This window comes from Prionailurus viverrinus, chromosome A2 (genome assembly GCF_022837055.1).
Source record: "Prionailurus viverrinus isolate Anna chromosome A2, UM_Priviv_1.0, whole genome shotgun sequence".
Lineage (NCBI taxonomy): Eukaryota > Metazoa > Chordata > Mammalia > Carnivora > Felidae > Prionailurus > Prionailurus viverrinus.
Genome location: NC_062562.1, coordinates 6,122,618 through 6,147,107, shown reverse-complemented (window position 1 = coordinate 6,147,107; position 24,490 = coordinate 6,122,618). Strand labels below are relative to the sequence as shown.

General features: G+C 43.2%; 3 protein-coding genes across 3 annotated transcripts in view; all 3 read right to left on the bottom strand.

Annotated features, from left to right (window-relative positions):
* Positions 1-6,053, bottom strand: part of ZNF177 (zinc finger protein 177) — a 39,843-nt gene extending 33,790 nt beyond the window's left edge. The window contains exon 1 of the mRNA XM_047829025.1: positions 5,928-6,053. The gene's annotated coding sequence lies outside the window, so the exon portion shown is untranslated. The remainder of the gene's footprint in view (positions 1-5,927) is intronic.
* On the bottom strand, positions 463-7,812 carry ZNF559 (zinc finger protein 559). The gene is given in 12 exon segments (XM_053447889.1): positions 463-2,449; positions 2,452-2,929; positions 2,931-3,117; positions 3,119-3,369; positions 3,371-3,525; positions 3,528-3,590; positions 3,593-3,694; positions 3,697-3,872; positions 4,350-4,422; positions 5,928-6,054; positions 6,945-7,033; positions 7,650-7,812. Coding segments are annotated over 12 exon segments (1,914 nt in total). The 3' UTR covers positions 463-2,399.
* Positions 7,813-21,140: 13,328 nt separating this feature from the next.
* Positions 21,141-24,192, bottom strand: LOC125148148 (uncharacterized). Its single transcript, XM_047825947.1, is given in 4 exon segments — positions 21,141-21,557; positions 21,559-21,654; positions 21,656-23,918; positions 24,056-24,192. Coding segments are annotated over 4 exon segments (2,913 nt in total).
* Positions 24,193-24,490: the final 298 nt, after the last annotated feature.

The following is a 24,490-nucleotide window of genomic DNA, read 5'->3' as shown; positions in this document are numbered from 1 at the left end:
CCCACCAGCAAAGCATTTGGCGCTGTTAGTGTTCCAGATTTTGGCCATTCTCATAGACGTGTAGTGGGATCTCCTTTTAACTTGTATTTTTCTGGTGACAGATGGTGTGGAGCCTCTTTTCATAAATGCTTATTTGCCATCTTCTGTGGAGAAGTGTCTGTTAAGGTCTTTGACCAATTATTAATAGGCTATTTTCTTTTCTTTTCTTTTTTTTTTTCAACGTTTATTTTTTTGGGGGGGGACAGAGAGAGACAGAGCATGAACGGGGGAGGGGCAGAGAGAGAGGGAGACACAGAATCGGAAACAGGCTCCAGGCTCTGAGCCATCAGCCCAGAGCCTGACGCGGGGCTCGAACTCACGGACCGCGAGATCGTGACCTGGCTGAAGTCGGACGCTTAACCGACTGCGCCACCCAGGCGCCCCAATAGGCTATTTTCTCACTGTTGTTTTAATATTCTTTGTATACTTTGGATAACAGTCCTTTACTCAAATACGTCTTTTGCAAATATTTTCTCCCAACCTGTGCATCTTCTCACTTGCTTGACAATGTCTTTCACAGAGCATATTAAATTTTAATAAAGTCCAGTTTATCAATTATTTCTTTTTATGGATCATGCCTTTGGTGTTTTGTTTTGCTTGTTTGTTTATTTACTTATTTATTTTGGTGTTATATTTTAAAAGGATTGCCACACCCAAGGACATCCAGGTTTTCTCCTATGTTATCTTCTAGGAGTTCATAGTTTTGTGTTTTCTACTTAAGTCTATAATGCATCTTGAATTAATCTTTATAAATACAGACTGCAAAGATTCATGGTTTTGCATGTGGATTTCTGGTTGTTCCAGCACCATATGTTGGAAAGAATTATCTTTACTCCATTCCACTGCCTTTGCTCCTCTGTCAGAGATCAGTTGACTATTTATGTGGCCTATTTGAGCTCTCTGTTCTGTTCCATTGATCTATTCTTTTATCAATACCACACTGTTTTAATTAATGTAGATTTATAGTAAATCTAGTTTTTTAATCTTAAGTAATCTCTACACCCAACGTGGGGCTCAAACTCATGACCCCAAGATCACATTCTTCTTAGTGAAGCAGCCAGCTGCCCCAAGGTTTATAGTAAGTCTTGAAGGCAGGCAGTTTCAGCCCTCCAACTTTGTTCTTCTCTTTCAATGCTGTGTTAGCTATTCTGGGTCTTTTGCTTCTTCATATAAACATCAGAATCAGCTTGTCAATACCCACAAAATAAGTTGCTGGAATTTTGTCTGGATTGAACCCATTAGTGAGATTGGGAAGAACTAACACCTTGACAATTACTGAATATATCCATGAACATTAAATATCTCTCCATTCATTCAGTTCTTTGATTTTGTTCATCAGAATTTTGCAGTATTCCTCTAGATCTAGAGAGATCTAGTACATATTTTGTTGTGTGAACAGTATTGTGTTTGCAATTTCAAATTCTATTTGTTCATTGTTAGTGTACAGGAAAACAACTGATGGTTTCATGGATATGTGCATGCATTAAAACTTAAACTGTACACTTAAAATATGTGCAATCTGTTGCATGGCAATTATACCTCAATAAACCTGTTAAGAAAACCAAACTTAATAATAACCAAAGACTCTAACAAGAAAAAAGATATTGAACATACACTTCATCAACAATGAATGGATGATAAGTACATGAAAAGATGTTCAACATCATTAGTCTTTAAAACTGTGGGTCTACTTTGAAAAAAAGACATACACACAGAAAGACAACTCATTTAAATAAAAATGCTTTTCTTGGTTTTCTTTTCAAGTATCAATTTTCTTATATGCAGTAAGTGAAAATTTGTACTCTATACTTTACCAAAATTTTTATACTCTTAGATTTTGTTTAAAAACCCATTGTAGCAAAGGCTTTTCATTTTAAAAACCCTTTTAGGATTTCAATTTTTATAAAAATATATGTAAGTTATTTACTGAAAGTATTGCTTTTACATTCATAATCTAACATGACTTACTACATGTAAAATAAAATTAACAAAGCCTTTTTCCACATTCCCTACATTTATAATTTACCATTCCTGTCCAGTGAGTTGTGTTTCCTAATAACAAAGATCAAAGACATTCCTCTATCTCTTTCAGTCACAGGATCTCTTCAAATCCTATGTGTGCTTTCAAATGTGTGTACACATTTTCAAACCAAATGTGTGCTTTCATATTTCCCCCAAATGAAGGATAAAACTAAAAAACAAACAAACAAAACAAAACAAAACAAAAACCCCTACCCTTCTTACATTTGTAAGATTTTTCACAACTGTGAAATCATAGCTGAACAGTAAAATACAAGACAGAGCTAAAGGCTTCCTACATTCCTCATAATAAGGTTACCTTTATAATGAATTAGTACAAGTTAAAAAGAGAAAGTATTTAAGGCTTTCCCACATTCTCTGCAAGCATAAGCTTCTCTCAAGCGTGAATTCTTATGCGTTTAGTAAGGCATGAAGTACTAAACGTTTCCCCACATTCCTCATCTATATATGGCTTTTCCCCACTGTGAGTTCTTAAATGTCAAATAAGATATGTGGGTTGAGTAAAGGCTTTCCCACATTCCTTACATTCAAAAGGTCGTTCACCAGTGTGAGTTCTCACACGTACTGTGAGGCCTGATGAAACAGTGAAGGCTCTCCCACATTTTTTACATTCATATGGCTTCTCTCCAGTATGTGTTCTTTCATGTTGACTAACGTATGAGGAATATCTAAGTGATTTCCCACATTCCTCACACTCAAAATGTCTTTCTACACTGTGAATTTTTAGATGCTGAATAAGAAAGGAGGATCAAATAAAGGCTTTACCACACTGCTTACAATCATAGGGTTTCATTTCAGGGTGAGTTTGCATGGGATTTTCAAAGCAAGATGAGTTACTAAAGGCTTTCTTTCCCACATTCCTTACATTGATAAGGCTTCTCACCAGTGTGAGTTCTTATATGTACAGTAAAGTGTGATGACCTAACAAACGCTTCTCCACATTCCTCACATTGATAAGGCTTCTCTCCAGTGCAAGTTCCTCTGTGTTTTTTAAGACCTGAAGAATCAGTGAAGGTTTTCTCACATTTACTACACTTGTGGTTTTTCTCCAGTGTGATTTCGCATGTGAGTATTCAGTTTTGATAAACAAGTAAACTCTTTACTACACTCTTTGCAAACATAATGTTACTCTCTAGTATAAAATTGTACACATTTAGCAAGATCTAGGGAACAAGAAAAAGCTTTGTCAAATTTCTTACATTCCACAGGCATTAATTCACTTTGAGTTCTTAAATGTTGAAGAAGATATGAAGATCAACTAAAGGTTTTCCCACATTCTTTAGATTTATAGGACCTTTTTTCTATTGCAAATCTGCACATGTACAAAAAGGCTTGTACAATGATAAATAGCTTTCCCACATTTCTTAAAGGTAAATGGCCTCTCTTCACTACGAATTCTTACATATTCTCTAAGGTGTGAGGAAGAAGGAATTCCTTTCTGACAGTGCATTTATAAGGTTTCTTTGGAGTACAAGGTTTCTTGTGAACCAGATGTGCATTTTGGCTTAAGGTGTTTCACACTGATTACAGTTAGGAGGGTTCTCTCCATTATCAGTTTTGTTGTATGGATTAAAGGCAGAGTTCTTTGTAAAGGCTTTTACACACTGATCACACAAGTTTTCTTTCTATTGTGAGCTCTCTTGTAAGTCTTAAAGCAGCAGTGTTCACTCAAGGTTTCTTCCCAATGGTTAAACAATTCCTCTCCAATGTGTTTCTCTCCTGTTGATGAACAGATTGGTGAGGTCTTATAAAAGTTTTCCAGCTTTATTACATTCAGAGATCCTCCCCTCTGCCTTGAATTGTTATACTATAGAGGAAACCAATCAGTATGACTAAAGTTTTTTGTTTTCTCTTCCATTTTCACTGTATGCAACGCATGGTTCCAGACCTGAGTGCTTTCAAGCAGAATGAAGAGACCATTCTGCTAAAAAGTTCTTTTGTAGTCTTTTTTTTTCCTTTTGTAGTCTTTACTTTCACAGGGATTCTTATAGCATTTAGCTGATAACTGATCAAGATGAAATTACTTATCTGAGTTCTATATATGAAATATTGAGCTAACAATGTGTGAATGTATTTTGGGGAGTGTTTAAAGTACTTGTCAAATTCATAATGCTCAGAGACTCTATGAGAAACAGTTTCATTTAGGATGAATAACACTAGCCCCAAGTGTCTGTTATGGTTTTGTGCTGCTTTTCTATCTTATGGAATTTCCAAACTTCCACTGTTGTGGAAGGCAAGGAATTACACACTGTGAATTTTACCATTTCTACCCATTGGGTGTTTTCCCCTGCAAAATATTCTGCTGAGGTGCTGACCATTTGGTATTAAGACAAATCTCCCCATCTGAAATAAGATTTAAAAAAAAATTAAGGTCTTGGAGGAATAAATGATGGAAAGAAGTTATTAAAAATAAAGACCAATGCCTATTTATTTTCAAAGACTGACTTAATATAGATTACAAAATAAAAAAGACATGAACATATAGAGATTGAAAAGTCTGACTATATTAAGAGTTTGGCAAAGAAAAAGGGTGCTGGTCAAACTGGTAGGTGATTCTCTAAGAAACGATTCTATACATGTCGAGACTGATGGTGAACAGAGAGCAGCATAACCGGGAAAACAAAGTTGAAAGAAAATGAATGAAGAACTAAATGCAGAATTTAAAGAAGAAATAGATCTTACTGTCAGGTCAAAAGGAAATTTCAGAAAGTAGATGAAAAGTTAAAGAGAAGTTTGAAGGACCCAAGGAACCTCAGAAACCAAAGGCACCAGCATTCTCAGGAAAAATCCATCTTCAAAAGCTTCCTGTTTAAGGGGCGCCTGGGTGGCGCAGTCGGTTAAGCGTCCGACTTCAGCCAGGTCACGATCTCGCGGTCCGTGAGTTCGAGCCCCGCGTCAGGCTCTGGGCTGATGGCTTGGAGCCTGGAGCCTGTTTCCGATTCTGTGTCTCCCTCTCTCTCTGCCCCCCCCACCGTTCATGCTCTCTCTCTGTCCCAAAAATAAATAAAAACGTTGAAAAAAAAAATTAAAAAAAAAAAAAAAAAGCTTCCTGTTTAACATTTCCAAATGGACTGCAGCTCTCATGGATTCCTGCTGTTTTTCATAAAGAATCACATCTCCCTTTTCCCTTACTTTGCAGAACTTCTCCCACTATCCTCAGCTTTCCTTCTTGTTCCACCTGAAAGATCAGAACAGGTCTGCATAGCTAGCACCTGGCTCTCAGAAGAAGACACTTGATGTAAGAAGAACATGCAAGGGATGACAAATAGTTCCACAAACCAGGACCAAGATTCTGCTCTGCAGGGACACCAGATACGGTCAGGTAGAACTTGAGAAACAAAATGTTTGTGCCAACTTTATCAAACCAATAAACTTTTTTTTTTTTCAAACCAATAAACTTTCAAATGAAACTAAAATACAAGCACACACTTCCTCATTGCTCACCAAAAGAGGTGTCGATCTTTCCCCTAAAACCCAGGCTCAAACTTGTATACAAGTTTTTTAAGTCCTAAGCCTTTCAATCCATACAGACAATAAGGCCAGTACAATGAATAGATCTTCGTTTTCAAGAGGAAGTCACTTCAAGGTAAGGTCAGTGAGAGCAGAAACAACATCTGCTCTTTTTACCACTGCATTGCCAGTAGTCAGCACAGACACTAGGACACAGTTAAGCAAGGGGGGCCTGGCTGGCTCAGTCGGTAGAGCATGCGACCCTTGATCTCAGGGTCTTGAGTTTAAGCCCCACAATGGGCCTGGAGCCTACCTTTAAAAAAAAAAAAAAAAAAAAAAAAAAAAAAGTAAAGATTTCTTCCAGAAAAAGCTAAATGAAGAAATGGTATCAGCCTTACCTACTGCAACCAGATTCTTGTGGTTCCCCAGCATCACATCTCTGTACAGGTTTCTCTGAGTTGGATCCAGCAAAGTCCACTCCTCCTGGGTGAATTCCACAGCCACATCCTCAAGGATCACCAGATCCTAAACCATCACAAACATTCTGGCATCAAGCAATTGCCATCTAAACCAATGTTCACTGGAGAAAGAGAATGGGAGACCCAAAGCTTAGACAGGTTTCCATGTTCTCCCATCATCTCTTCCAGGGCTTGATGGTCCTCATGCCCATTCTCCTCTCTACCTGGACATATTCACTGGTGAGCTCATCCAGTCATGTAGTTTTTTTTTTTTTTTTTTTTTTTTTTTTTTAATTTATTTTTGGGACAGAGAGAGACAGAGCATGAACGGGGGAGGGGCAGAGAGAGAGGGAGACACAGAATCGGAAACAGGCTCCAGGCTCCGAGCCATCCGCCCAGAGCCTGACGCGGGGCTCGAACTCACGGACCGTGAGATCGTGACCTGGCTGAAGTCGGACGCTTAACCGACTGCGCCACCCAGGCGCCCCAGTCATGTAGTTTTAAGAGCACCTCATTCACCTGACTGCAGGTATCTCACCACAGCTACATTGTACTCTTTTCTAATCTTATTTTTCTCTAATGACAGGATTTACCATGGTCTGAGTACATTACAGACACAATAAATGCTGGCAATGAATGAATCATTCCTCCAGGGACAGCACAAATTCTGAAAAACACATGTCCACTCCCTCATAGAGTATCAAAGCAAGACAAGAGCACACAATCAACATGAATGAGAGTTGGACTGAATGAGTAGATACTGCGATAATAGTATCATCTCCTTATGTCATCTGTCAACCATATAAAATATCCTGAAACCTGAGGAAATTTAGCTGGGTATTCAGTCCCTATGCAGGCCCTATATGCACAAAGAAACTCTGTGTTCTATTAGAAAAAAACATGTCTATCTGGCAGGAAGAACATGTACTTTTATAAAAGAATAAACTTCCTACTTACCTGAGAATAATTTGTCAGACACCTAGACACTGTCCTTTCTCCCTCTGATTTCTCCTCATGAAGACAGAAAAAATCTTGAAAAAGATGACCTTAGGAAGAAATAAAACCTGAGAACCCAGGCTACCCAAAGTTTCTACTCAAGCCTAGAAGCCACTCCAGAGTTGACACACATGCTAAGCAGCCTGCCTCATCTGAAACCAGAGGGGGGTTTGGGCTTTGGGAGGAAGAGTTTAATATTCCCATTTTACAGACAATGAAATTTAAAGTTTAGACAGGTAAAGATGTTGTTTTCTTTTCTAAGTTTATTTATTTATTTTGAGAGAGACAGAGACAGAGATAGAGAGCAGAAGTGGGGCAGGGGCAGAGAGAGGGAGAGAGAGAGAATCCCAACGTGGGGCTTGAACTCATGAACTGTGAGATTATGACCTGAGCTGAAGTTGGACCACCCAGGTGCCCCAAAGTTGTTGTTTTCTTTGGCCAACAATAATGAATCTCACGTAAAAAAAAGAATCTCATGTTGATTAAGCAGAACATCTCCCACATCCTTATCCCTCCTTCCCAATCTAAGGATTCAGACATCAGGATGTTCTTATCTACTTAAGCCCTCTCTTAGCACAGAAACAGGACTGCTTAGACCTTGACAAGACAGGCCGTTCACAGGCCAGTTTAAACCAGTCCCTGACAGGAGCATCAAAAAGGACTTACCACAGGAGAAAAGATCAATGGCTGGCATCCTGTGGGTGTGACAGTAAAATCTGACTGAACCCTTCTCGTTCCCAAAGTCCCTCAAGATGGTGTCTGAATTTAGCAGAGAGGTCAATCTCAATTCCTCTTGATTAAGTACCAGTGGATTCTCGCCACGTACCATCAATCTTTAAGCAACAGGCATCACTCAGCTATCATGCAGCATTATTCATTAGTCAGCTCTCTGCAAAAGATAAAGCTGTATTACATAAAAGCCGTTAGAAACTGTAGAGTAGTATACTACAGAAATATACATAACAATCGCCATTTACGGAGTACCTATTCTGTGCCACAAGCAGTGGTAGCTCAAAGGATTACCAACATAGTTACTATTACTGCCATTTAACAGCTGAGGCAACCTACATTGAGACAGGAGTAGCCACTGACCCAAGATCACCAATTAGGAAGAGCCAGAGTCTGAATACAGGTTACTCTACCTCAAAAGCCTGAACTCCTGAGGTTACTGTTACTCTCTAACATACCTGGATGACCGTGACAAGGTGATGTGCAAAAATGATTAACCCAGGTCTGGGTTGCTCAAATCCTGCACTTTCCTGAGAAAGGCCTGTCTTCAGACCTACTCTAGGCTGGGCTTGTGGGAGACATCCATGGACTATCCTGCCTGGTAAGAATGTTTTTGTATGCCTGAGGCCTTGGGTCACATAATACCAGTCTGGGTGAATTCCAGATAGTTTAGGCTAACAACGTGATTTATGGTAAACATGTTTTTATACGCCTGAGGCTTTGGGCAATGTTCTAACAGTTTGAACTCAGGCTGGAGCTTAAGTGGCTGAAGTCAGTCATGCAGGTGGTGTAGGCCTACAGGACTGACCCATGATAAAACCTTAGGACCCCAGAGCTCAGGTGCTATAGACTGAATGTTTGCACCTCCCTGCATCTTCATATATTGAAACCTAATCCCCAGTGTGACAGTTTGTGGAGGTGAAGACTCTGAGAGGTAATTATGGGATTAGTGCCTTTGTGAGAGACCCCAAAGAGCTACCTTGCCCCTTCTGCCATGTGATGACACAGTGAGAAGACTGCCTTCATTAATCAGTAAGTAGGCCCTAACCTGACACCACATCTGCTGGCATCTTGATCTTGAGTTTTCCCAGCCTTCAGAACTGTGAGAAACTTCTGTTGTTGACAAGCCACCCAATCTATATTTTTGGTACCACAGCCCAACTGAACAGCCTACTGTATCAGGTGAGCTTCCTTGGTAATTTATTATTACTAGGAATATTAAGCAATGCCCATTTGACTGCACTGGGAAAAGACACCTGGATGCTTGTGCCTGGTTTGTCCTGGAATTAATCCTGTGTCTTACTTATCCCTTTGCTGATTCTAATCTGTATCCTTTGGTTGTAATAAACCATAACGGGTTTAACAGCAGGAGTCTTGTGCATCCTACTGCATTGCAGAGCGTAAGGGTGTTCTTGAGGATCCCCAGCACAAATGGTTTATTTAATTCAGACATCTTTGAGCTCATCCAGCTGGCAAAACCACCTAGCCCCAGTTGCCTTCAAATCCTTACATCAGCCTATGCCTTCATTCATTATGCCAAGTATCTTGAAGGTCCTTCTCTTTGCAACATAACACAGTAGGCAATGAGGAGAGAGCAGTGAACAGAAAATGCCCCATACCTTAGATTTTTTATCACTTTCCAAGGGCCAAGCAGATAATAAACACATAAATTTGTATTCTATCAGCTGGTGATAAGTGCTAGGGAAAAAATATGAACAGATCAGGAATATTATCCTCTGCCTCCCCCAACACATACACATACACCCAAGGATTTTTCTTATCAAACTTAGGACTAGCTCTGGGAAAGATAAAGACAGAACAGGAAAACAATCATTTTTCAGAAAACTCTTGAAAACTAACATCTGACTTGCCTAAAAAGTGAGATTCAACTTTTGATCTAAAGCACTAGCATAATTCAAACAAACAAAATAAACAAAATAAACTCAGAATACATTTCAAATACTGCTCTACTTCAATGGGGAATCAATCAGCTTAGAAACCCCTCACATAAAAGATGTGACCCTCTCCCCTAGGTCTTACAGGTATAAGATGGATGGAGTAGGTGGAGTGCTAAATCAGACTTTGCCCAAAGTTTATTTATGTATTAATTTTTTGAAAAAAACCTCACTTTTTTTTCCATTATATTTTGCCTTTTTTATTCCTTCTTTACCTATGCTTTATGTTCATTTCGTTGGTCCTTTCAAACATTTAGAAATTACAGTTGAGTTCCTTTTTCAAACATTTTGAATTATACATTCAAACAAGTTCAGAATTATAAGTGTACCGTACACTATCATGAATTTCTTGACCCGAAGCACTCATATGCCTCATCTAAATTACTCCTTTCTCCTCTCCAAATGGAAGCACTATTCTGCCTTATAAAACTGTAACTCTGCCTGTTTTTGAACTTCATATCAAATCATATGGTGTGCATTAATTTGTGTCTAGCATTTGCCATTCAGTGTCCTAGGACTATCTGTGCACTTCCTTGTAAAATCTAGTTTTAGCAAGAACCCTAATTAAGTCAGTTTAATTACATGATCACCCTCAATATCTGATCAAGTTCCCAATCCTCTACCATTTCCCAGGTGATGTCTGATCACTCCTTTATTTATTATTTATTTTTAATGTTTATTTATATGACAGAGAGAGACAGACAGACAGACACACAGACAGCGCAGGTGCGAACGCACACACGCAAGAGGAAGGGCAGGGAGAGGCAGTTAAAATCTGAAGCAGGCTCCAGGCTCCCGGCTGTCAGCACACAGCCTGACCGGGGTGAGATCATGACCTGAGCTGAAGTCAGATGCTTAACCAACTGATTCACCCAGGTCCCCCTGTCTTTTGTTTTTAAGTTTATTTATTTTGAGACAGAGACAGCATGGGTGGAGGACTGGCAGGGGGGCGGGGGGAGAGAATGAATCTCAAGCAGGTTCCACGCTGCTAGCGCAGAGCCCGATGCAGGGCTTGAACCCATGAAACTGTGAGGTTTGACCTGAGCCAAAATCAAGGGTCAGATACTTAACCGACTGAGCCACCCAGGCACCCGCTGATCTGTCTTCAGTAAGAACCATGTTAGGTCATTTTAGCCAGAATCCCCTTTACCTCAGATGTTTCCTCTTAATAATTTTCTATTCTTTAACCTGGCTATAGATTCCGGTCCCTGGCTATAGATTTCCACTTATGCGGTACTCAGTTGGAGTAGAGCCCGAGCTCTCACCCACGCTGTAAATTCCCATTGCAGTGATTCCTACACCTATCTCAATGCCCCAAGAAAAGTTTGCCTTACCATCTTTAACAAATGTCACTGAATATTTTTTTCTTGAACACCTTGCCTAAATCTCCCCTAGTCATAATACCCAGTGCCCTAAAACATTCCATATTAGACAGATGCTCTAACATAATGAATGATAAATTAAAATTCAATCTTTAGCAGTCATGGATTGGCTTATTAAAATGTAATCCCATGGACCCCCAGGTAAAATAGTTAATAGGACCAATGTAATTTAAAAGAGGGTCTTCAAGGGGGGAAACTCATGATATAAAACCTAATTAATAAAGGGGTGATTATTTGCAACAACTTTTCCATTTGACAGCCCAATTTTGCCTCTTCTTAAACCTGGAGAAAATAAAAGGTGCCTTATGATGTATTACGAGAACTGTAACACTGTGGTTCCATCCAATTAGGGCCCCCGTACCCAACATTCAATATTATTAAAAATCCTGGCTCCATCCAATCAACAACCAGTAAATATTTTGCTCTTACAGACTGGGCTAACATGTTTCTGCTGTTCAGTGCCTATTTAAATAGCCTCTCAGCTGCAATTTGCCTTCACCTCTGAAGTGTATCAAATTGATCACCTAACCATGCAGAGAAAAGACTCAGAGTACATGCAAATATTTGAGCAGAGTACTCTGAACTTTATATCCTTAATATAAGCTATAAGGACAAAAAGAAATGCAAATAAATTTAATAGTTTACTAAGTCTACAGTTGATAGTAACATTGGTATTACACTTTTTGAAACCACTATACACATACTGTAGCATAAAACAATATATTAATGCTAGTGTTTATTATAACAGAAAAGAGGTACGAGTATAAAATAAGATAAAGCAAACAAAAAAAATCCCATATTAAATTTTTACTGGGAATGAGTACAAATTTACGAGTAAGGAAACATGTACTTTAGACATCCACTGAAAGGCCTAGACAGGATTATACCCAAGTAGCACGGAGCCCATTATCACACCAACCTTGGTGTCTAAGAGGAAACAGGCTTTCTGGAGAAATCATTGGTTACAGCTTTGTAACAAGAAAGTACAAAGTGAACTGAGGCTTTGTTTTACACTTAAAGACTAATAGGGTTGTGTTTAAAGGCTAATAGGATTCATGTTGAACGGACACTGATTCAAAAGGCAAATGTGGGGCAGCTGGAGCATCAAAATAAATGACAGGAATTGATTATAAAATAGTGAATGAAAGAAAAGCCCAAGAATATGTTGTGATACTCCAAAAAGAAAAAAAGTATAGAGGGCAGGGGAAGTGGGGACGGAAAGCTGCTCAGCTAAAGAATGGAGAAGGATTGACACAATTAGCAAAAACATCACTTTGTAACCTCCCCCCCATGCCCGCCATGTAAAAATAGGTTGAGGCAAAGATTGACAAGTGATGTTGAAACCCTTAGATGAAAGGCTGTTGGGGAACAGAATATCCCTCTGTTGCCAAGTATTACCCAAGGATTACAAAAAAAAAAAAAAAAAAAAAAAAAGTGTGCCTATATGAGACAGAAGGGCACCTTAACTAAATGCTTCTCATCCCTCCTAATGGGACGTGCTTCCTGAATGGAATACAATACAAAGTACACAGAAACGTTCCAGTGTCTAAACTTGCCGTCTAACCCAGGAGCCACTGGGGGGTTCTCTGTGGCTACCATGAACATGTAACGTGGCTAGTGTGACTGAGAAGCTACATTCTCAACTTTATTTACTTTTAATTAATTAGATTTTAGAAATAAAATTGATTCAGTTACTTAAAAAAAAAAAAAAACCACCACTTTTCAGTATGTTCCAACAATCTCGGTTTGGAGACCTTTTTCAACAGTAAAACAGTAAAAGCTAAATACAGATCAAGAATTCCCAATGAAAATTCAGCATCCACACGGAGATCCGGCATACACGCCAGATTCCAGCAACTTATTACAAAAGAAACATAAAATTTCTCATTAAGAATTCCCTATTAGCTGCATTTGTCATTAATTCCACTAATTTGAAACTGATAGCTGGATAAATTGGGTTAAACAAAACATATTAGAAATGATTTCCCAGGTACATTTAAAGTTTTTACTTGGCTATTAAGAATTATAAAAAATTACATCTGTACCTCACCTTATATTTCTAGGAGACAGTACGTCTCTAGACCCAACGACCACTTTACAAGGAACAGTCAAGTTAATTAGATAATTAAATAAAACCATAAGAGAACAACATCGTATCTGAATGCCAACATTTTACGATATAACTTTCCTGGAGCCTTCAAGAACCAAAATTAATTTCAGCTTTAAATGCAGGCAACTGTTTTAGGGACGAGAGAGCGAAAGCAAAATGCAATGTGCATTTTGCAATCTTGTTCGGGTTCTAGCTCCAAAAACCCCGACAACTGTAATAGATACTTTCGGAAAACTGGAGAAAGTCTACTTTCTTGGACGGACAGTGGAGTTTTGATGTTAGAAGACTGTCCTGATTCTCAGAGGATGCACGCTTACGATTAAAAGGTGAAGCGAATGTCTGCAATTTACCATTAAACGGCTCATCGTTAAGAATACACAGGACTAGAGACAAAATCTTAACAATTAGCGAACGTGGATGAAGGTTCCACGGATGTTCGTTATAGCGGCGCTGCAGATTTTAAGGAAGAATTTCTACACGGACACCCGAAAGAAAAACCTACCTGTCAAAACTTCACCCTACTTAGGGTGAATTCAATTCCAGCTAACGGCAACCGGCCCGCCGCGTCTTTGCGCTCTGCTACAGTCGAAGCTTCGGGCATTTGCAAGGCTCTGCCGCGCTGAGTTTTCTAACTTAACGCGAATTCACTCACTCAAGGCGTTTAACGTCGATAACTGACAACGCCAAGAGCACCGCGTGCCCGCCAGGATGCGACACAACCGCCACGCTGGGGGGGGGGGGGGGGGGGCGGGGACGTCGGGGCCGGAGTCGCCGCGACCAGGAAAGGCCTGGCTCCCACGCCTCCCCCGGGGCTGCTCCCCGCCTCGGGGGCCCAGCCGGCCCAGGCTCTCGGAGGAAGGGGCTTTTGACTCCGCGCCTCTCTCTTGGGCTCCCCCCTTCCTACGTATCCACTCAGAGGCCGGGCGGCGACAAGCAATGACTCTCCCTCCGACGCGGGAGTGGCGCGCGGCCAAGATGGCCGCCGCCCCGCGCACGCGCTTTTCCGGTCTCCGCAAACGGCGCGAGGGGCGGGGCCTCGGAAGCTGGGCGGGCCGCGCCGACGCCTCTTCTCGCGCCCGCTAGCTGAGAGAGGCAGTTTTCCTCCTGCCGGGAGGCGGGGAGCCGCTCGGAAGGAGCTGGAGCGGAAGGTGGGGTTGTGGTCCTGGGCCGGCGCGGTGCTCTAACCCGTCTTACCTGGATGACAGTTGCTTTCAAATTTTGGTGCATACGTGAACCGTCCTCTTCATTGCACAACTGTGCCTGCACGTTCCCCGCGGAGATCATGAATACAATCGCTACATAGCTGCACTTGACCTTTTCCTAGGGCACTATGCGTGATTCATTTTTTCAATGTAGTTCAGCCTCCTGTTTGTGAAGGGAGCTGCAAACTACACTTGAGACAAGAGGGAGAAACGCTACAGCGTCTCAGTCTGAAGTCGCTGACACTACACTGGAGGTGAAGAGGTGACCTAAGTTTAAATGAAATGGCTTGTCTAGATGTGTGGCTGATGCTACATGTCTTCTTTACTGGGTTAGGAGAGCAACTGTTATGCCTCATGAGCCTCTGATTTCCATTATGATTTTGAGTTAAAAAGTTTTAAGAGCTTGGCCATCCCTTTCAGGTACCAACTAAAAGGAAACGGCTTACCATTTGGGAGACCCAGAGTGGGAGAGTTCTCCCTATTATTAGCCTTGAGTTGGCCTTAAGGCTAAGGCTACAGTGACCTCCTATGGCAGAGCTTCAGGGGTGTCATTAGTCATTTCCTAGAAGGAGGCAGATAAATCATTAAGTTGGCAATGGACGGTCTACAATAAGTCTTAGGAATCCTCTACATTATCTTTTAGTGAAAGGGGAGGGAATTTTGAATGGCTGTAATTTTTCTTGGTTTCAGGGATTTGCTTCCCAGGGATATGTCATGGACTAGGTAGTGAACCTGCTGGTCTGACAGAATTGTAATTTATTCTCAGAAACTTTGTCTTGTGGGAAAAGGAACCTTACTAAAATGCAGTCAGGAGGCCAGAGGGGGAACTCTCACAGGGTACCACTCCTTAATCACAGTAAGAATTATCAATTATAGGCCCCCCCAAAAGAAGAACTGCAATAGGAAATTACAGCCCCCAACAGATGTACATCTCCTACAAGAAATAGACTACCCCAGCAATTTAGCCAATGAGAAACCATCATCAACCTGAACTCTTCCTTTTCTCCAATGGACCCGTTGGAAACAACCCCTCCCAACTTTCTCCTGCTCCATAAAATAATGTTCCTCCTCTTTGTTGAACTAGCCTATGGTTTTTGCTGTAGGTTGCTTGTCCCAAATTACAATTCTCTGCTATTCCCAAAAAAACCTTCGTACACTGTCCCCAGCTCCTCCCTTTTCTCCTACTTGGGAGATCAGAAAGAGCGTGTGTAGCCAACACACTGGTCAGAGAAAAATGCACACAATGAGGTAAGGCGTGAAGGACAACAAATGTTTTTAAAATGCAGTAAAATATACATAAAATTAACCACTTTAGCCATCTTTAAGTGTACAACTCAGTGGCATTCAGTACATTTAGAAAGTTGTCCGACGATCCCCACTGTCCATCTCCAAAAAATTTTCACCATCCCAAACAGAAACTCTGTAGGGAAACAAATCTTTATGAGATCCGGCCAATGTTTTGGTCTCCAGGATTTCTGGAAACAGGAAAATGTGAGTTTAACTGCAGCAAAATGAGGCTGAATTGTAATGAACTTTAACAAGGTGTCAATCCATAAACTTTCTCTCTGTGCCTCAAGATAACCTCTGAAATGAAGACATTTAGACACTTCAAAGAACCTCCAGGGAGAAGCAGTTCCCTTGATACTGAACTTGAATTAACAGCACAAAATTAACTTTCTGGACACTATATGATTCCCTTTGGCCTCATCCTATTATTATTGGCTTATTTTGTACATTTCCCACAGGTGATGACAATGTTCTAAACACTCTAGTGTGAGTGGTAATGAACAACTGTGTTACCCTGGACCTCCTGCTGGCCAGCTGAAGCAGGGTATGTTTCGCTGCTGACACATCTTGCTGTACCCGGCTTACTGATTTAATTGGCTTGGGTCTGCATGGGGAGCCTAGCTGAAGCCATGTCCCCCTCATTACCCTGCCGGGAGTCATGGTCCTGGTCAGTCTTGTCTGAAGTTCCCTAAAAGAACAGAATCAATTTGGTATAAGCCCCTATGGCTACAGTTAATTACAATATCTGTGTTAGTCTCCTCTTGCTGCTGTAACAAGTTACCAGAAACTTAGTAGCTTAAAACAAAACAAATGTACGGTCTCGTAATTGTGAAGGTCAGGCATCTGAAATGGGTCTCACTGGGGTACATTCAGGGTATCCACAGGCTGTGTTTTTTCTGGAGGCTGTAGGGGAGAATTCATTTCCTTGTCTTTCCAGCATCCAGAGGCTGTCTCCATTCCCTGGCTTGTGGCCATAAATCACTCTGATCACTGCTTCCATTCTCACATCTCTTCCTCTGACTCTGACCCTACAGCCTCCCACTTTTGCTTAGAAAGGTCCCTGTGATTACACTCAGCCCACCTTAATAACCTGGGGTGCCCCCCCCCCATCTCAAGAACCTTAATTTAGCCACACCTGCATAGTCCCCTTTGGCATACAAAGGAATATATTCACAGGTTCTGGGGATTAGGGCATGGACATCTTTGGCAGGGGCATTACTCTGCCTACCGCACAAAGCATCTACAAAGAATTCTTGGCTAGATACACGAAAAATCAGGGGCCAGAGTTGTAGAGAAATGGCTCTGCCACAGTGCCCTTGAGACTTTGTATCTATCCACATAGGCCATGCAGGCAAAGGGCCTGACCGTGGCAAATCTGAGTGTCGGCAGAACGCCCTGCGATCTTCCCAGAACATGAGGGATGGGAGGCCTGGAAGTAAGGAGCTACTATGAGGCCACCTCCCACTTACCTCCCCTGGGAAACTGTCAGAGGACAGTTTCTCCTTGCCTCTTAGGTTCTGAGGAAGTAAGGGAGTTTTTTGCCCTGCCCCATTCAGAACAGAAGTGTAGAACGTAAAACTGCTTGGTCGCAGTCTAGATTGGGCTCTTCAGCTATGGGGAAGCGGCACAAAGAGTACAGGTTAAAGTTGATGGTCTCTGTGTCCGCCAGTAGAGGAACCTCCCCACCCTGCCCCCGGGGAGTATGCCAAAATGATGTTATCTGTGTAGTCTGAAGGCATGAGTTCTACTTCCCGGGTACTTGCCTGTCTCTCCTGTGAAACTTTTACACAACAGAACATTTTAGCCAAATGTAGAACTTCAAATCAAATGTCATCCATCTAGGCGGTGATATCTGGGAGGGGTGCTCTAATGAAGGGAATAATCATGTTTAACTATAGTCTACCGTCAGCCTCATTGATGCTTAGTGGCTCTAAGCACAGGCCGACCAGGGAATTAAAAGGTGAAATGGCAGGAATCTATACCCTTTCAGAGCCTTTGCTTGGCCAGTAATTATTGCAGCATATTGACCACCAACCTCCACTGGTTAACTGGTTCTTAACAGCTGGTGCCCACCAACAGCAAAAAGCTTTAGGCTCATTTCATGAGGGTGGCTCAGCAGGTCCCATTCTAATCATGGGAAAAGGTGATTGTCTGGAACACCCAGGACAGAATCTTGTAGCCAAAGTGCCCGATTTTAACAGTTAAGTTGGTTCCTGCCCTTTTTGTTAATCCTCCTCCCAAGGTATTCACTTCCTGGGGCTGGGGAAAGGGTTAGGCCCTTAAGAAGAGAGATGATGCGTATTACTTCCTCCAAGAGTCAACCCTTTTTTTTTTTTTTTTTTTTTTTTTTTGCCTTCCCCTTTTGCCTTTTGGTCTTTTACAAGTTTTTGGATGGTCACTGGCAAAGTGGAGGATAAAATGTCTTCGTTCTTACAGTGGTGACACTGCATTTTTTTTCTAGCAGAGAATGTCAGTCATTTTTTTTCCCCCCAGGATCCTTCACTCTGTCCTGTCTCATTTCCCCCAGGAGCTTGGGCTCTTTCCTCCTCTGGGTGGTATGAAGTTGTGATAAGCAGGACGCAACACCCATCTCGTGGTTCAGAACATTTTTTCAGTAAAACAGCCACCTTCTTTGGGCTCCTGGGAAAGGCAAGGATATAAACTTCTTTGACTTTAGTTACTTTAATGTTTTGGCTGGCTGGGCCCAAGAGTTGGGGGTCTCAATGGCCCTCTGGGGAGGGGCTGGAATGCCATCCTAGACAGTGTAATGCCCGAAGTTCCGAATCCTCCCACAAAAGTCCACCAGAGTTGTAAGTCAAAGCCAAGTGGCAAGGGTCGTTTATTGCAGGTTCGAACCTGGTCCTCTGCGCACTCGTCGCAGGTAACGCCAAGAGGCCACGATCAGGGTTGGTACAGCGCTTTTATGGACAGAGACAAGTAGCACAGGGGAGGTTTTAAATTATGAGGTGCCTGATTGGTTGATTTTAAAGTAAGGACATTTGTTGTTCTCTGATTGGGCGTCCTTTATCTGTCCTTTGGCGGGAAGGCTTTGTCCATTACTTGTGGCGGGAGGAGAAAGGGGGAAGGGGGAAGGGGGTAGGGTAGGTGAGGAATGTGTTAAGCAAGCAGGTTTACAGAAGCGAGAAATGCCGGTTAGTTTATGTGCAATTACTCATTTTATCACATATCAGATTACATTTAGGTAGGTTTACAATCCATTCTATTACACAGCGGGTTACATTCAGGAAAGGTTTCACATTCAGGAAAGGTTTTACAATGCTCGTAGCAAACAGCAAGCAAAACAGACTTCTCAGCAATTGTATTTCTTATCAAAGATCTACAATAGGGGCGCCTGGGTGGCGCAGTCGGTTAAGCGTCCGACTTCAGCCAGGTCACGATCTCGCGGGGAGTTTGAGCCCCGCGTCGGGCTCTGGGCTGATGGCTCAGAGCCTGGAGCCTGTTTCCGATTCTGTGTCTCCCTCTCTCTCTGCCCCTTCCCCATTCATGCTCTGTCTATTTCTGTCCCAAAAATAAATAAACATTGAAAAAAAAATTAAAAAAAAAAAGATCTATAATAAGCAGAAAAGAGAACTTTAGCTTTAAACTAAGGCAGGGCAGTCATTTGGATTAAAAGCTGTTCTTTTCATTCCCCCCTGTCTCAAGTACCTGGGGACCCAATCTTGGGCCCTCCAGCGTTATTTAATTGAGCTCGCTTTTTATATCTAGGAGTTGATATTGCGGCCTAAGGACCATAACCTGAATGGCGTTTAGTCTATCTCTGATAAAGTTCATTATTTTGTTGAATATAATAGGGCCGACGGCAAGAAGGAGGAGAAGACCTAGTAGGGGGCCTAGAAGGGGGAGAAGGTAAGGTAGAAACCCATGGAGTGCTGACCACAGTGGGTTTTCGGCCATTTCTTTCCGTCGGCGTGCGAGGTCCTCTTGGAGCTGTTTGATTTTGGTTCGAACTATTCCCGATTTATTGGCATAAAAGCAACATTTTTCTTGCAGGGCTAAGCAAATGCCACCTTGTTCTGCGGTTAGCAGATCTAATCCCCTCCTGTTCTGTAACATTACCTCTGCCAGGGAATCTAGCTGATCTTGCAGATCTTGGATTGTCCCTGACAAGGTCTCGACATCGTTGATTAGCTGTTGGGAGAGTTGCTGATAGGAGTGTATAGAGACTCCTAACCCTGCTGTCCCTGCAGCTAGAGTGCCTGTAATTCCCAGACCTGCCAGGAGGGGAATAATAGTTACAGCTCGTTTGGATCTGCCAGCTACAAAATCCAGGCTAGGAATGGGCATGGGGGTTTCTCCTGCAACCAAGTCGATATCGGGTAGCAAGGTGGCTAGGACACATATTCCGGTCCAATTATGGGGAAGGTAGGTGTAAGCTAGGTTGTTCCCGCAGACGAATACAGTAGTATTAGTACTGCATAGGGAGGAGTTGATAGTGATGTACTGGTGGCATTGGGCAAGGGACGTGATTCCTACATCTATGCTGTTGTTCTGAGAGGTAAAGTTGTTTATGAAGCAAGAAGTGTTGAATGGACTGATAAACTGAACAGGGAAAGGTGGAGGTAAGGAGGAAGGGAAGCAGTCGTCGGTTATACTAATATTAAGTATGGCGGGGATGGCGATGGGTCGGGGAGCTTGTTGGGGTAGGCACAGCCAGCAATCTTGGGCTAAAATTGGGTTAGTGGTGTTTAAGAGCGAGAGAGTGGTTTCTAGGACAGACATCGTCTGAGGGTCTAACTCGTAAGGGCTGTGCTTAGGGAGAATTAGGGGGTGGTAGTTAAGCTGTGGATACATATGTTTTGCAATTTTTTCAAGTTTCGCTTGTGTTTCTATCTGTCTGGCAGTGTCTTGGGGTCCTCCGCCGTCAGACACATGTATAGGGGCTCGAGGGTTCCAGCAGACGGCTTCTCCAACTAAACCATGGCAGCCAGCTTGAAGTTGCATATTATTATCACTAACTTTTGCGGCCCTGGTACTCTGTAAGATAGCTGTAAAGTAGGTTGTGGAATTGTCTGGCCCCATACATTGCTGATAGGAGTCATAACAAGAGCTATGCATCGATTCCTGGAAAGTAGAGCAAGGGCATTTTGCTGTGGGGGGCAGGGGTTTAGGTTTGTTAACACATATCCATTGCTGTTTTTGGGGTCCTGTGATGTCATAGGTCCGGGTTAAGTGAGCAATTGTGGTCCCACAGTCTTGGGTTTGAGTATATATTTGCTGATAGTGACCACCCTTTCCTTTAGAGCCGGCTATGGTTTTTAGTCTTTTACCATGTGGCAGGGTAAGGATTTTAACTATGCCACCTCTGCAATCACAGGGCCTTCCATACAGAGCTTCATATAATTTCCGTTTGTCAACGGGGGCATTTAGTCCTCCTTTTAAGGGTCTGAAGTTTAGGGCCAGCAGAATAGAGATTAATACCCTGATCATGTTTAAGGAGAGTATGGTGCGAGATTAGGTTGGGGGTGGGGGGGCTAAGGTTGCGGGTTTGGTCTCTGGGGTCGTTTTCGACGCAGAGTTAATTTTAAAGGGTGGGTCTCACTCAGGTCAACCGTCCAGGCGGTGTTGGCTTCTGGCACGAAGTCTTCTCGAATTGCAAAGGGATCAGCTGGTCGGGCGTGGGTGTAATGGATCCAGGTAGCAATCCCGTCGACTTTGAGAGCAGTGGGCGTAGTCAGGATCACAATGTAGGGTTCCTTCCACCGTGGTTGGAGGGTCTCTTGCTTGTGTCTCTGCACGTATACCCAATCTCTGGGTCGGTAGTGATGCGGCTCAGGAGGGGGCCCGTTTTCATAAATGGCTCTCAACCTGGGCCAAACTTCCTGGTGGGCGTGCTGGAGTTCCCTCAGGGAAATAAGAAGTTTATGATCATCAAATTCAGTTAACACATTAGACTGTAGGTTGGGAATTATAGGGGGGGGGCACTCCATACATGATTTCAAAGGGGGTTAATCCCAGTTTGTAAGGGGAGTTCCACACCCTGAACAGGAGCGTAGGGGAGTAAGACTACCCAGTTAGCGCCAGTCTCCGTGGTCAATTTGGTTAGGGTCTCTTTTAGGGTTCTATTCATTCTTTCTACCTGTCCTGAGCTTTGGGGTCTATATGCACAATGTAGTTTCCAATCGGCCCCAATAAACTGCGCTATCCCTTGTATTACCTTTGAAATGAATGCTGGTCTGTTGTCTGATCCTATTAGGGTAGGGAATCCGTACCTGGGCATGATGTCTTCTAACATTTTCTTTGCTACTACCTGCGCAGTCTCATGCTTGGTGGGGAAGGCCTCCGTCCATCCTGAAAAGGTATCTATAAACACTAACAAATATTTGTATCCATATTTTCCAGGCTTTACCTCGGTGAAGTCTACTTCCCAATAGGCTCCCGGCCTGGTTCCGCGGGTTCTGGAGCCAGGGTTTTCCCCGTGGTTGGTGGCGTTAGTTAGTTGGCAAGCTTTACAGCTAGTAACTATCTGTTCAATTTTTGTCTTAGAGTTTTTAATGGTGATCTTAGCATGTCTTATTAAGTCTCGCATTTTTCTTGTGCCCATATGAGTGGCTCGGTGCATCTTGGATAAGACTTTATTTCCCATTTCTTCTGGGAGGATTATGCTACAGTCTGCTGCTCTCCACCATCCGTTAAGGCACTGAGTCATAGGCAATTTTTGGATCCAGTTTAGGTCTTCTTTAGTGTAGGTGGGACTTTCTGGTAAACTAGCTGAACCGGGGTCTGGTAGGGTGGTCATTAAAGCACAGTCCACCTGTAGGGCTACCTCTCGGGCTACTTGGTCAGCCAAATTATTTCCTCTGGCCACCGGTGTGACCGGTTTTTGGTGGCCTGGGCAATGTATGATGGCTAGTCGTTTAGGCAGCCAGAGTGCTTTTAAAAGAGCTAATATTTCTTCTTTGTTTTTGATAGTTTTCCCCTCTGCAGTTAACAGTCCCCTCTCTCTGTATATAGCTCCATGTATGTGGGCTGTAGCAAAAGCATATCTGCTATTGGTATACACGTTTAGTCTTTTGCCTTTTCCCAAAGTCAGTGCCTTGGTTAAGGCCACAAGTTCAGCCCGTTGGGCAGAGGTGCCAGCTGGCAAAGGCTCTGCCCAAACAGTCTCAGTTTCAGTTGTGACTGCTGCCCCCGCATACCTTTGACCCTGATGTACAAAGCTACTGCCGTCAGTGAACCAGGTAACTTTGGCATCTGGTAGCGGGTGATCCTGTAAATCTTCCCGAACTCCATGAACCTGTGCCAATATCTCAGCGCAGTCATGGAGGGGGGTATCCAAGTCCGGGTCTGGTAACAGGGAGGCAGGGTTTAGTGTTCTGAGGGGATTTAGTAATAGTCCCTGGTAGTGAACCAGTCGGGCGTTACTTATCCATCGGTCAGGAGGTTGTTTGAGGACTCCCTCGATGGCATGAGGGGTTGTAACATGTAACTCTTGTCCCATAGTTAACTTATCAGCATCCTTTACCATTAGAGCTGTAGCAGCGATCATACGGAGGCAAGGAGGCCAGCCAGCCGCTACTGGGTCCAGTCTTTTTGAAAGATAGGCAATGGGCCTGGGCCATGGGCCAAGGAGTTGCGTCAGCACTGCTTTGGCTACCCCTTTATTTTCATCTACGAAGAGATGAAAGGGTTTGGAGACATCGGGGAGCCCTAAGGCTGGTGCCGACAACAGGGCGAGTTTAATTTGCTGGAAAGCCTGCTCAGTTTCCTCTGTCCATTCAAAGGGCACTTGTTCTCGGGTGACCAGGTAAAGAGGCTTAGCCATCTCGGCGAACTGACGTATCCACAAGCGGCAGAACCCGGCCGATCCCAGGAATTCTCTTACCTGCCTTCGCGTTGTGGGTGGGGGGATGCGGAGGACGGTTTCCTTCCGTGCATCAGTGAGCCATCGCTGGCCTTCTCTTAACAGATACCCCAAGTAGGTTACCTCGGATTTGCAAATTTGGGCTTTCTTTGCTGAAGCCCGGTACCCCAGGGCACCAAGTGTCCGGAGGAGGTTTTTGGTGCCTTGTAAGCAAGCTTCAGCAGTCTCAGCGGCGATTAAAAGATCATCAACGTACTGCAAGAGAGTTACTTTGGGGTTTTGATTCCGGTACTCACCCAGATCTTCGTGAAGTGCCTCATCGAACAAGGTGGGTGAGTTTTTAAATCCTTGGGGGAGCCAGGTCCAGGTGAGTTGCCCATTTATGCCTCTCTCAGGGTCGGACCACTCGAAGGCGAAGAGCTCTTGGCTTTTGGGGGCCAGAGGCAGGCTGAAAAAAGCATCTTTTAAATCAAGGACAGTATATCATTGTCTTTCTGGGCTGAGGGCACTTAGGAGGGTATAGGGGTTGGGTACTGTTGGGTGTATGTCCATGACTCGGCGGTTAACTTCTCTCAAATCTTGTACCGGATGGTAGTCCGTACTGTTAGGTTTTCGTACAGGCAGCAGGGGGGTGTTCCAGGCTGAATGGCAGGGGCACAAATGCCTAAGTCTAGGAGGCGACGGATATGTGGCGTGATGCCATTTCTGGCCTCCATTGACATCGGGTATTGTCGGACCCGAACTGGATCTGCCCCTGGTTTCAGCTCTATGAATAGAGCTGGGCGGTTTAGCCAACCCCATACCTCCGGTTTCAGCCCATGCTTCTGGAAACTGCTGGAGCCAGGGCTCTATGTTTTGACTTTGTGAGGGTGGCCCCTGATGGAGTCGATATTCATCTTCTAATCTTAGAGTAAGTATGGTAATGGGTTGGTTGTGAGGGCCAGTCACTTGGGGGCCCCCTGGCGTAAAATGAATCTGGGCCCCCATTTTAGTGAGTAAGTCTCTTCCTAATAAGGGGCA